The sequence below is a fragment of the Staurois parvus genome, unplaced genomic scaffold (assembly GCF_062004578.1).
Source record: "Staurois parvus isolate SC_StPar_1 unplaced genomic scaffold, SC_StPar_1.0 ptg003677l, whole genome shotgun sequence".
Taxonomy (NCBI): Eukaryota; Metazoa; Chordata; class Amphibia; order Anura; family Ranidae; genus Staurois; species Staurois parvus.
Window position 1 is genome coordinate 75,953 of NW_028321473.1, and position 11,726 is coordinate 87,678.

Below are 11,726 nucleotides of genomic sequence, written 5' to 3' on the forward strand. Positions count from 1 at the left end.
AGTACGGAGCCCCCCGAAACACCTCGGTTCCTCGCCCCGCCCCCTGATGGAGGGGAGTACGGAGCCCCCCGAAACGCCTCGGTTCCTCGCCCCGCCCCCTGATGGAGGGGAGTATGGAGCCCCCCGAAACGCCTCGGTTCCTCGCCCCGCCCCCTGATGAAGGGGAGTACGGAGCCCCCCGAAACGCCTCGGTTCCTCGCCCCGCACCCTGATGGACGGGAGTACGAAGCCCCCCGAAACGCCTCGGTTCCTCGCCCCGCCCCCTAATGAAGGGGAGTATGGAGCCCCCCCGAAACGCCTCGGTTCCTCGCCCCGCCCCCTGATGGAGGGGAGTACGGAGCCCCCCGAAACGCCTCGGTTCCTCGCCCCGCCCCCTGATGGAGGGGAGTACGGAGCCCCCCAAAACGCCTCGGTTCCTCGCCCCGCCCCCTGATGGAGGGGAGTACGGAGCCCCCCGAAACACCTCGGTTCCTCGCCCCGCCCCCTGTTGGAGGGGAGAACGGAGCCCCCCGAAACACCTCGGTTCCTCGCCCCGCCCCCTGATGGAGGGGGTACGGAGCCCCCCGAAACGCCTCGGTTTCCTCACCACGCCCCCTGATGGAGGGGAGAACGGAGCCCCCCGAAACACCTCGGTTCCTCGCCCCGCCCCCTGTTGGAGGGGAGAACGGAGCCCCCCGAAACACCTCGGTTCCTCGCCCCGCCCCCTGATGGAGGGGGTACGGAGCCCCCCGAAACGCCTCGGTTCCTTGCCCCACCCCTGATGAAGGGGCGTACAGAGCCCCCCGAAATGCCTCGGTTCCTCGCCCCGCCCCCTGATGGAGGGGATTACGGAGTCCCCCGAAACACCTCGGTTCCTCACCTCGACCCAATGGAGGGGAGTACGGAGCCCCCCGAAACGCCTCGGTTCCTCGCCCCGCCCCCTGATGAAGGGGAGTACGGAGCCCCCCGAAACGCCTTGGTTCATTGCCCCGCCCCCTGATGGAGGGGAAACACATCAAACAGGTAAATACCGCATTATGGCCACTAGATGGCGCTACAACCGCAGCAATGCGTTCCCACTACGTGTGGCCAGGATTGGACAGGCTAGGCGGGTGCTGCTGACGATCGTCCAATCTCCTCTCACACATCGACCCCCCCGCTGCACCACAACACACAACTCTGCAGAACAACACATTTTATTGCCATTCAGGAAAATCACATCAAGCCCAGGAGGACGGCTCAGCCAATCACAGAGCCGGATCGATCTTCCCAACCGATCGACCAACCACAGCAATTGTACAGCCATGTCCGAGAGAAGAGCGGGCGTTGTCACCTGCGGCCAGTTCATGGGAAGGTGTCACCGCAGTGCATCCCCTGGGGGGGCGCCATTTCCAGGAAGGTGTCACTAGTGTTGTCTCTGGGGGGGGGGGCGCCATTTCCAGGAAGGTGTCACTAGTGTTGTCTCTGGGGGGGGGGCGCCATTTCCAGGAAGGTGTCACTAGTGTTCTCTCTGGGGGGGGGGGCGCCATTTCCAGGAAGGTGTCACTAGTGTTGTCTCTGGGGGGGGCACCATTTCCAGGAAGGTGTCATTAGTGTTGTCTCTGGGGGGGGGCGCCATTTCCAGGAAGGTGTCACTAGTGTTGTCTCTGGGGGGGGCGCCATTTCCAGGAAGGTGTCACTAGTGTTGTCTCTGGGGGGGGGCGCCATTTCCAGGAAGGTGTCACTAGTGTTGTCTCTGGGGGGGGCACCATTTCCAGGAAGGTGTCACTAGTGTTGTCTCTGGGGGGGCGCCATTTCCAGGAAGGTGTCACTAGTGTTGTCTCTGGGGGGGGGGCGCCATTTCCAGGAAGGTGTCACTAGTGTTGTCTCTGGGGGGGCGCCATTTCCAGGAAGGTGTCACTAGTGTTCTCTCTGGGGGGGGCACTATTTCCAGGAAGGCGTGACCACAGTCCATCCTCCGGGGGGCGCTCTCTCTCCAACAAACACAGCAATTCAGGTGGGACCGGAGGAAGGACAGACATGGTCACTCGGGGCGCCCCCTGCTGGTTCCAGGTCACACTTCCTTGGCATCTGCATGGAGTCAGCACACCTTGACACACATGTGGCCCCCGGGACAGCTTCCACCGGGGCCCTCTGGTCCATCAGCTCCTTGATGCACCAGCAGCACAGACGCGGTCACTCAAGGCGCCCCCTGCTGGTTGCAGGTCACACTTCCTTGGCATCTGCATGGAGTCAGCACACCGTCACACACACAGCACATGTGGCCCCCAGGACAGCTCCCACTGGGGGCCCCTAGTCCAGCAGCTCCTTGATGCACCAGCAGCACAGCAGGAAGTACAGGCACTCCTTGAGGCTCTGGAGGACGGAGTATCCGATGTTCATCCCCATCCAGTTCTTGTATCTGGGGAATGACATGTTCCTCAAGGCTTGTCCCATGGAGAACGGGGCGAAGGGCCCCAGGGGCCTGCGGGGTTCCGCTTGGCAAAGCGAGGGCAGCCGGGCGTTGTGTCTGCCGATGGGGATCATGTTATGGACGGGGGGCGTCCGGCGGGGCAATTTATCGGCCGCTGGCTCGGAGCACGAGGCCCGGGGGGGGCGGGGGATGGGGGACGCCGGAACGTTCTGCAATCTACGCCTTTGTCATTGCGGGAACAAGAGGGAGAAGCGGAGTGGCCCCTGGCAGCCTGACCCCCCCCCCGGTGATTAACCCCCTACAGTCACAGAGGACGAGCAGCCCTGCAGGGGCCCCGTGACTGAGCCTCACAGGTCGGCTGATGTGCAGCTGAGACAGTCGCTGACACAGCATGGCCGCAAACGCTGACACCAGCGGGGCCCCTGGTGGGCGAGGGGGGGTGTCAGGGACCCAGGAACAGCTCTCTCATGCGGGGTATGAAAGGAAAGTTATGTAAAGTGGCCTCCGGCTACAACCACAGCAAATCAAGTCCTCCGCGTCTATTACCGCCCCCCCCTCCCCTCCTTCACCGGCGTCAGCCGTGGCACTGAGGATCGAGGCGGCATCTACTCCAATCCACAGCCCGAGACCTGCAGACTGGGGAGAGAAGAGAGGGCCAATCAGGAGCCAGGAAGACACGCAACAAAAACATGGCGGCAGGGACAGAACGGGGGTCCGAGGGCAAAACGGGGGTCCGAGGGCAAAGCAGGGGTCTGAGGGCAAAGCGGGGGTCTGAGGGCAAAGCGGGGGTCTGAGGGCAAAGCAGGGGTCCGAGGGCAAAGCGGGGGTCAGGAGGCAATAATGGCAGATGTGGCTCTTTGTCTGGACCTCCAACCTCTCCCCCAACTTACCTATCCTCACTTTTCACCTCCACCCCCCTCCCATTGCCCTCAGCCCCACCCACCTGACCCTGCCCCCCCATTGCCCTCGGCCCCACCCACCTGATTCCCCCCCCCTCATTGCCCTTGGCCCCCCCCACGTGACCCTTCTTCCCCCCCAATTGTCCTCGGCCCCACCCACCTGACCCTTCTTCCCCCCCCCATTGCCCACAGCCCCACCCACCTGACCCTCCCCACCCCATCGACCTGACTCTCCCTCCCATTGCCCTCGGCCCCAACCACCTGACCCTTCTTTCCCCTCATTGCCCTCGACCCCACCCACCTGTCCCTTCTCCCCCCATTGCCCTAAGCCCCTCCCACCTGACCCTCTTCCCCCCGTTGACCTCAGCCCCACCCACCTGACCCTCCCCCCATTGCCCTCAGCCCGACCCACCTGATTCTCCCCCCCATTGCCCTTGGCACCACCCACCTGACCCTTCTTTCCCCCCCCATTGCTCTCGACCCCACCCACCTGTCCCTTCTCCCCCCCATTGCCCTCGGCCCCACCCACCTGACCCTCTCCCCCATTGCCCCGGCCCCACCCACCTGACCCTTCTTCCTCCCCCATTGCCCTTGGCCCCACCTGACCCTCCCCCCCATTGTCCTTGGCCCCACCCACCTGACCCTTCTTCTCCCCCCCATTGCCCTCGGCCCCACCTGATCCTCCCCCCCATTGCCCTCAGCCCACCCACCTGACCCTCCCCCCCATTGCCCTCAGCCCCACCCACCTGACCCTCCCGCCCCAAGCTCCCTCTCCACACCAACACCTAAAACTCTTCCTACAAGAACCATAAAAATCTTCCAGCTCCCGTCATTCCCTAATAAACCCTCCAAATCACATCCCCGACTCAATCCACACTAACCCCCCCCCCAATAATATACAAGAGGACGCCGGGACATGGTGGTGGGCAAAACTCCCCTCGGCAGACACAGATCGACTTATAACGATTGTTATTCTCAGCAATTAGTTAAAAAAACATTCACAGCAACTAACATGTTAGTAGGAGGAGCCTGCGGGGGAGTGGGGGAGCCACGTGGCACTGAAAATGCACAAGGGGGACAAGGCGGCCCTGCAGAGAGTTTATGGGCCAGAATGTGGCCCCGGGGGGATGTGGCCCAAGGCAGAGGGGGGCGAGGAGTCGCTGAGGGATTGCTTTACCTGTAAGGACAGGAAAAAAAAACTGCTTTGCAGTACACTCCACCCACGTCTGTATGCGCAGGGCGGGCTACATGGAGTTCGCTCAAAATATGACGTCCTTTATTGTTCTAAACCACAAACTCAGAAGCTCCACCCAGAAACCTAAAGTGGGCTTCGTCACGGAGGTAGTATCTGAGCCATCATTGGGTGAAATGTGTCAGGAGAGTATGGGCGGACCTTCTGTGTTCATTGTCTAGAATAATAAAGTTTTATCAATACTGATGTCATTGGGGTGAGGAGGGTGTGGACAGACGTTTGATGTTCACTGTCTGGAATAATAAAGTTTTATCAATACTGATGTCATCAGAGTAAGGAGAGTCTGGGTGCACGTTGTGTTCATTGTCTAAAATAATAAAGTTTTATTAATACTGATGTCATTGGGGTGAGGAGGGTGTGGATGGACCTTCTGTGTTCATTGGAATAATAAAGTTTTATCAAATACTGATGTCATCAGAGAAGGAGAGTCTGGGTGGACGTTGTGTTCATTGTCTAAAATAATAAAGTTTTATCAATACTGATGTCATTGGGGTGAGGACGGACCTTCTATGTTCATTGTCTGGAATAATAAAGTTTTATAAATACTGATGTCATTGGGGTGAGGAGGGTGTGGACAGACCTTCTGTGTTCATTGGAATAATAAAGTTTTATCAATACTGATGTCATTGGGGTGAGGAGGGTGTGGATGGACCTTCTGTGTTCATTGTCTGGAATAATAAAGTTTTATCAATACTGATGTCATTGGGGTGAGGAGGGTGTGGACAGACGTTTGATGTTCACTGTCTGGAATAATAAAGTTTTATCAATACTGATGTCATCAGAGTAAGGAGAGTCTGGGTGCACGTTGTGTTCATTGTCTAAAATAATAAAGTTTTATTAATACTGATGTCATTGGGGTGAGGAGGGTGTGGATGGACCTTCTGTGTTCATTGGAATAATAAAGTTTTATCAATACTGATGTCATCAGAGTAAGGAGAGTCTGGGTGGACGTTGTGTTCATTGTCTAAAATAATAAAGTTTTATCAATACTGATGTCATTGGGGTGAGGACGGACCTTCTATGTTCATTGTCTGGAATAATAAAGTTTTATAAATACTGATGTCATTGGGGTGAGGAGGGTGTGGACAGACCTCTGTGTTCATTGGAATAATAAAGTTTTATCAATACTGATGTCATTGGGGTGAGGAGGGTGTGGATGGACCTTCTGTGTTCATTGTCTGGAATAATAAAGTTTTATCAATACTGATGTCATTGGGGTGAGGAGGGTGTGGACAGACGTTTGATGTTCACTGTCTGGAATAATAAAGTTTTATCAATACTGATGTCATCAGAGTAAGGAGAGTCTGGGTGCACGTTGTGTTCATTGTCTAAAATAATAAAGTTTTATTAAAACTGATGTCATTGGGGTGAGGAGGGTGTGGATGGACCTTCTGTGTTCATTGGAATAATAAAGTTTTATCAATACTGATGTCATCAGAGTAAGGAGAGTCTGGGAGAACGTTATGTTCATTGTCTAAAATAATAAAGTTTTATCAATACTGATGTCATTGGGGTGAGGACGGACCTTCTATGTTCATTGTCTGGAATAATAAAGTTTTATAAATACTGATGTCATTGGGGTGAGGAGGGTGTGGACAGACCTTCTGTGTTCATTGGAATAATAAAGTTTTATCAATACTGATGTCATTGGGGTGAGGAGGGTGTGGATGGACCTTCTGTGTTCATTGTCTGGAATAATAAAGTTTTATCAATACTGATGTCATTGGGGTGAGGAGGGTGTGGACAGACGTTTGATGTTCACTGTCTGGAATAATAAAGTTTTATCAATACTGAATGTCATCAGAGTAAGGAGAGTCTGGGTGCACGTTGTGTTCATTGTCTAAAATAATAAAGTTTTATTAAAACTGATGTCATTGGGGGTGAGGAGGGTGTGGATGGACCTTCTGTGTTCATTGGAATAATAAAGTTTTATCAATACTGATGTCATCAGAGTAAGGAGAGTCTGGGAGAACGTTATGTTCATTGTCTAAAATAATAAAGTTTTATCAATACTGATGTCATTGGGGTTGAGGACGGACCTTCTATGTTCATTGTCTGGAATAATAAAGTTTTATAAATACTGATGTCATTGGGGTGAGGAGGGTGTGGACAGACCTTCTGTGTTCATTGGAATAATAAAGTTTTATCAATACTGATAGCATCAGAGTAAAGAGTCTGGGTGGACTTTTTGTGTTCATTGCCTAGAATAATAAAGTTTTATTAACAATGATGTCAGCAGAGTAAAGAGAGTCTGGATGGACTTGTGTTCACTGTCTGGAATAATAAAGTTTTACCAACATCAAGGTCACCAACATTTCGGGGGCGGAGCAGCGAGGAGAGATGTGAACCAATAAAGCGAAGGATGCGGCTGTGACCAGAAGGTAACAATGTATACAATCACCGCGTCAGCAGGCTCCGCCCACCATGGCGCACGTCAGCGGTTTCCGGCTCTAGGGACGCGTTTCGAGGACTTTGCCCGACCCGACAGGAAGGAGTTAACATTGCTATAGAAATATCGTCAAAACGCGTCCCTTGCGATGGAAGCCGCTGATGTACCTGGCGGTGGGAGGAGCCATCGATGATGCAGTGGCAGCCACGAGCGGCCCGGCTGGGGGTCAGAGTCTGTGGCCTACGTGGTCTCAGCGCACTATGCTGGCTCCGCCTTCCTCCTTTGCGTGTTAGAGAATGATGAGCGCTCCATGCCGCAGTTCTCCTCCCGCCACCATTATTCACAGTTCTTTCACCCGATAGGATCACTCCTGCAGGGGGCACTGTGTAGGACGGACGCATCGTATCCCCCACCGGGACAGATACAAGAATGACCCCCATTGTCACGCTCATCGTCCCCCATGGGTTCAGGTCTCCCAGGCAGCGGATTGGACGGCACCGGAGGGGAGCACACAGGGGCGGGGACACACGGGATACGTTACTTCCTGGACGTGCGTTCCTCTTCCTCGTTCTCCAACATGTATGCCGGGTGGAAGCTCTCCGCCCCCGCCGACGTCCGGAACCGCAGAGCCGGGTTCTTGATGGTGTTGTCCATACTGCCCAGAGACGTGTACCTGCGGGAGAGGGGGAGGAGTCAACTACGGACCCGGACAGGAGGAGGAGTCAACTACGGACCCAGACAGGCGGACGGGAGGAAGGACAGGCGGAGAGACAGAGAGAGGGACAGGGGGAGGAGTCAACTACAGACCCAGACAGGCGGACGGGAGGAAGGACAGGCGGAGAGAGGGACAGGCAGAGGGACAGACAGAAGGACAGGCGGACAAAGACAGAGGGACAGAGAGACAGGCAGAGGGACAGGTGGAGGGGACAGGCAGACAGAGGGACAGGCGGATGGATGGACGGACGAGCGCCCCTCACCCCTTGTCATACAGGATGCAGTACGGGATGTAGAGTGTGCGCAGGAACTCCCAGATGTCGCGGTAGGACCAATCCTGGAAAAGAGACAATGGTGAGTGTGGCGCCCTCCAGTGGTGGGGGGACCTGAGCGGTGAGTGTGGCGCCCTCCAGTGGTGGGGGGACCTGAGCGGTGAGTGTGGCGCCCTCCAGTGGCGGAGGGGACCTGAGCGGTGAGTGTGGCGCCCTCCAGTGGCGGGGGGACCTGAGCGGTGAGTGTGGCGCCCTCCAGTGGCGGGGAAACCTAAACGGTGAGTGTGGCGCCCTCCAGTGGCGGGGGGGACCTGAGCTGTGAGTGTGGCGCCCTCCAGTGGCGGGGGGACCTGAGCGGTGAGTGTGGCGCCCTCCAGTGGCGGGGGGACCTGAGCGGTGAGTGTGGCGCCCTCCAGTGGCGGGGGGACCTGAGCGGTGAGTGTGGCGCCCTCCAGTGGCGGGGGGACCTGAGCGGTGAGTGTGGCGCCCTCCAGTGGCGGGGGGACCTGAGTGGTGAGTGTGGCGCCCTCCTGTGGCGGGGGGACCTGAGCGCTGAGTGTGGCGCCCTCCAGTGGCGGGGAAACCTAAACGGTGAGTGTGGCGCCCTCCAGTGGCGGGGGGGACCTGAGCGGTGAGTGTGGCGCCCTCCAGTGGCGGGGGGACCTGAGCGCTGAGTGTGGCGCCCTCCAGTGGCGGGGGGACCTGAGCGCTGAGTGTGGCGCCCTCCAGTGGCGGGGGGACCTGAGCGGTGAGTGTGGCGCCCTCCAGTGGCGGGGGGACCTGAGCGGTGAGTGTGGCGCCCTCCAGTGGCGGGGGGACCCGAGCGGTGAGTGTGGCGCCCTCCAGTGGCGGGGGGACCCGAGCGGTGAGTGTGGCGCCCTCCAGTGGCGGGGGGACCCGAGCGGTGAGTGTGGCGCCCTCCAGTGGCGGGGGGACCTGAGCGGTGAGTGTGGCGCCCTCCAGTGGTGGGGGGACCCGAGCGGTGAGTGTGGCGCCCTCCAGTGGCGGGGGGACCTGAGCGGTGAGTGTGGCGCCCTCCAGTGGCGGGGGGACCTGAGCGGTGAGTGTGGCGCCCTCCAGTGGCGGGGGGACCTGAGCGGTGAGTGTGGCGCCCTCCAGTGGCGGGGGGACCGGAGTGCAGACACTCACCAGCAGCGGGTTGACTCTCATGTAGGTGGGCCAGTCGGGGTCGGTGAGGCACATGGGGGTCAGGGTGCGGGAGTACGGGTCCGTGCGGCGGGTCCCCATCAGGATGGCCTGTAGCTGAGGTTGCTCCGCCTTCAGATCCATCAGAGCTTGCTTCATGTCCCCCTGGATGGTGTAGATCTGAAGATTGTACCTGGATGGGGGCGGAGACATGGGGAGGGGGCGGAAACATGGAGGGGGAGGGGGCGGAGACATGGAGGGGAATGACAACACGAGACATTAAATAATCAGAACTGAATATAAAGGGAGACCTGTCATCCTAAACTATGGGGGGTGGGGATCCTCCATTCATGCCCCTCCCCCTGTGGGACCCCCACTCATGCCCCTCCCCCGGTGGGACCCCCACTCATGCCCCTCCCCCGGTGGGACCCCCACTCATGCCCCTCCCCCAGGCTCACCGTTTGGTGGTGTCCTGCATGAACTGCTCCATCTCCGGGAAGGGGGACACAATGCGGATGTACAGAGCCTGCAGCTTCTCCCTCCCTTCTGGGCGTCGCCTTTACAGACAAGAAAACAAGGAGAATTCTGGGTAATGACCAACCTTCCCCCGCCCATCCCTGACCCCGCCCTGGGAGGGGCACTCACCTCTGTACGGCGGCGTGATACAAGTGCAGGAGCGCAGTGCAGTCCTTCCCGCCATTGAACGCCACGCTGATCTCCTCCAGACTGTACTGAGCGAGAGCCTCCTCCACCGTCTGCAGAGCCGAGCCCACCTTCTCCCCCAGAGGGGACCCTGAGGAGCCAAACACAGGTCAGACTCCGCCCAGGCACCAGACTCCACCCAGACCCCACCCAGGCACCAGACCCCGCGAGAGCCTCCTCCACCGTCTGCAGAGCCGAGCCCACCTTCTCCCCCAGAGGGGACCCTGAGGAGCCAAACACAGGTCAGACTCCGCCCAGGCACCAGACTCCACCCAGACCCCGCCCAGGCACCAGACCCCACGAGAGCCTCCTCCACTGTCTGCAGAGCCGAGCCCACCTTCTCCCCCAGAGGGGACCCTGAGGAGCCAAACACAGGTCAGACTCCGCCCAGGCACCAGACTCCACCCAGACCCCACCCAGGCACCAGACCCCGCGAGAGCCTCCTCCACCGTCTGCAGAGCCGAGCCCACCTTCTCCCCCAGAGGGGACCCTGAGGAGCCAAGCACAGGTCAGACTCCGCCCAGGCACCAGACTCCACCCAGAACCCGCCCAGGCACCAGACTCCACCCAGAACCCGCCCAGGCACCAGACACCACCCAGAACCCGCCCAGGCACCAGACTCCACCAGACCCCGCCCAGGCACCAGACCCCACGAGAGCCTCCTCCACCGTCTGCAGAGCCGAGCCGACCTTCTCCCCCAGAGGGGACCCTGAGGAGCCAAGCACAGGTCAGACTCTGCCCAGACACCAGACCCCGCCCAGACACCAGACTCCACCCAGACACCACCCAGGCACCAGACCCCACCCATATTCTTTGCAGTAGAAAGAGGTAGGAAGTGTTCTTTGCAGTAACACGCACATACTGCAGAGGGACAATCCCTGAAGCCATGCCGAGAGCTACAGTGAGTGACGGCATGAAAACCTAGCTTGTACAGCGGCCCCTTGTGGAGATCACTCCTCTGTGGCCCCTTGTGGAGATCACCCCTCTGTGGTCCCTTGTGGAGATCACCCCTCTGTGGTCCCTTGTGGAGATCACTCCTCTGTGGTCCTTGTGGAGATCACTCCTCTGTGGCCCCTTGTGGGAGATCACCCCTCTGTGGTCCCTTGTGGAGATCACTCCTCTGTGGTCCCTTGTGTAGATTACCCCTCTGTGGTCCCTTGTGGAGATCACTCCTCTGTGGTCCCCTTGTGGAGATCACTCCTCTGTGGCCCCTTGTGGAGATCACCCTCTGTGGCCCCTTGTGGAGATCACCCGTCTGTGGTCCCTTGTGGAGATCACCCCTCTGTGGCCCCTTGTGGAGATCACTCCTCTGTGGCCCCTTGTGGAGATCACCCCTCTGTGGCCCCTTGTGGAGATCACCCCTCTGTGGCCCCTTGTGGAGATCACTCCTCTGCGGCCCCTTGTGGAGATCACCCCTCTGTGGCCCCTTGTGGAGATCACTCCTCTGTGGTCCCTTGTGGAGATCACTCCTCTGTGGTCCCTTGTGGAGATCACCCCTCTGTGGCCCCTTGTGGAGATCACCCCTCTGTGGCCCCTTGTGGAGATCACCCCTCTGTGGCCCCTTGTGGAGATCACCCCTCTGTGGCCCCTTGTGGAGATCACCCCTCTGTGGCCCCTTGTGGAGATCACTCCTCTGTGGTCCCTTGTGGAGATCACCCCTCTGTGGCCCCTTGTGTAGATCACTCCTCTGTGTCCCTATGGAGATACCCCTCTGTGGTCCCTTGTGGAGATCACCCCTCTGTGGCCCCTTGTGGAGATCACCCCTCTGTGGCCCCTTGTGGAGATCACCCCTCTGTGGGCCCCTTGTGGAGATCACCCCTCTGTGGTCCCTTGTGGAGATCACCCCTCTGTGGCCCCTTGTGGAGATCACCCCTCTGTGGCCCCTTGTGGAGATCACTCCTCTGTGGTCCCTTGTGGAGATCACCCCTCTGTGGCCCCTTGTGTAGATTACCCCTCTGTC

General features: G+C 58.5%; 1 protein-coding gene across 1 annotated transcript; it reads right to left on the bottom strand.

The window, feature by feature from the left end:
- Positions 1 to 2,501: 2,501 nt before the first annotated feature.
- LOC149427533 (bifunctional FAD diphosphatase/FAD synthase-like) lies at positions 2,502 to 9,870 on the bottom strand (the record flags this gene model as incomplete). The annotated part of the gene is made up of 6 exons (XM_089667930.1): positions 2,502 to 3,028; positions 7,474 to 7,605; positions 7,910 to 7,983; positions 9,068 to 9,257; positions 9,523 to 9,621; positions 9,710 to 9,870. Coding segments are annotated over 6 exons (687 nt in total), but the record flags the coding sequence as incomplete, so codon positions are not given.
- Positions 9,871 to 11,726: the final 1,856 nt, after the last annotated feature.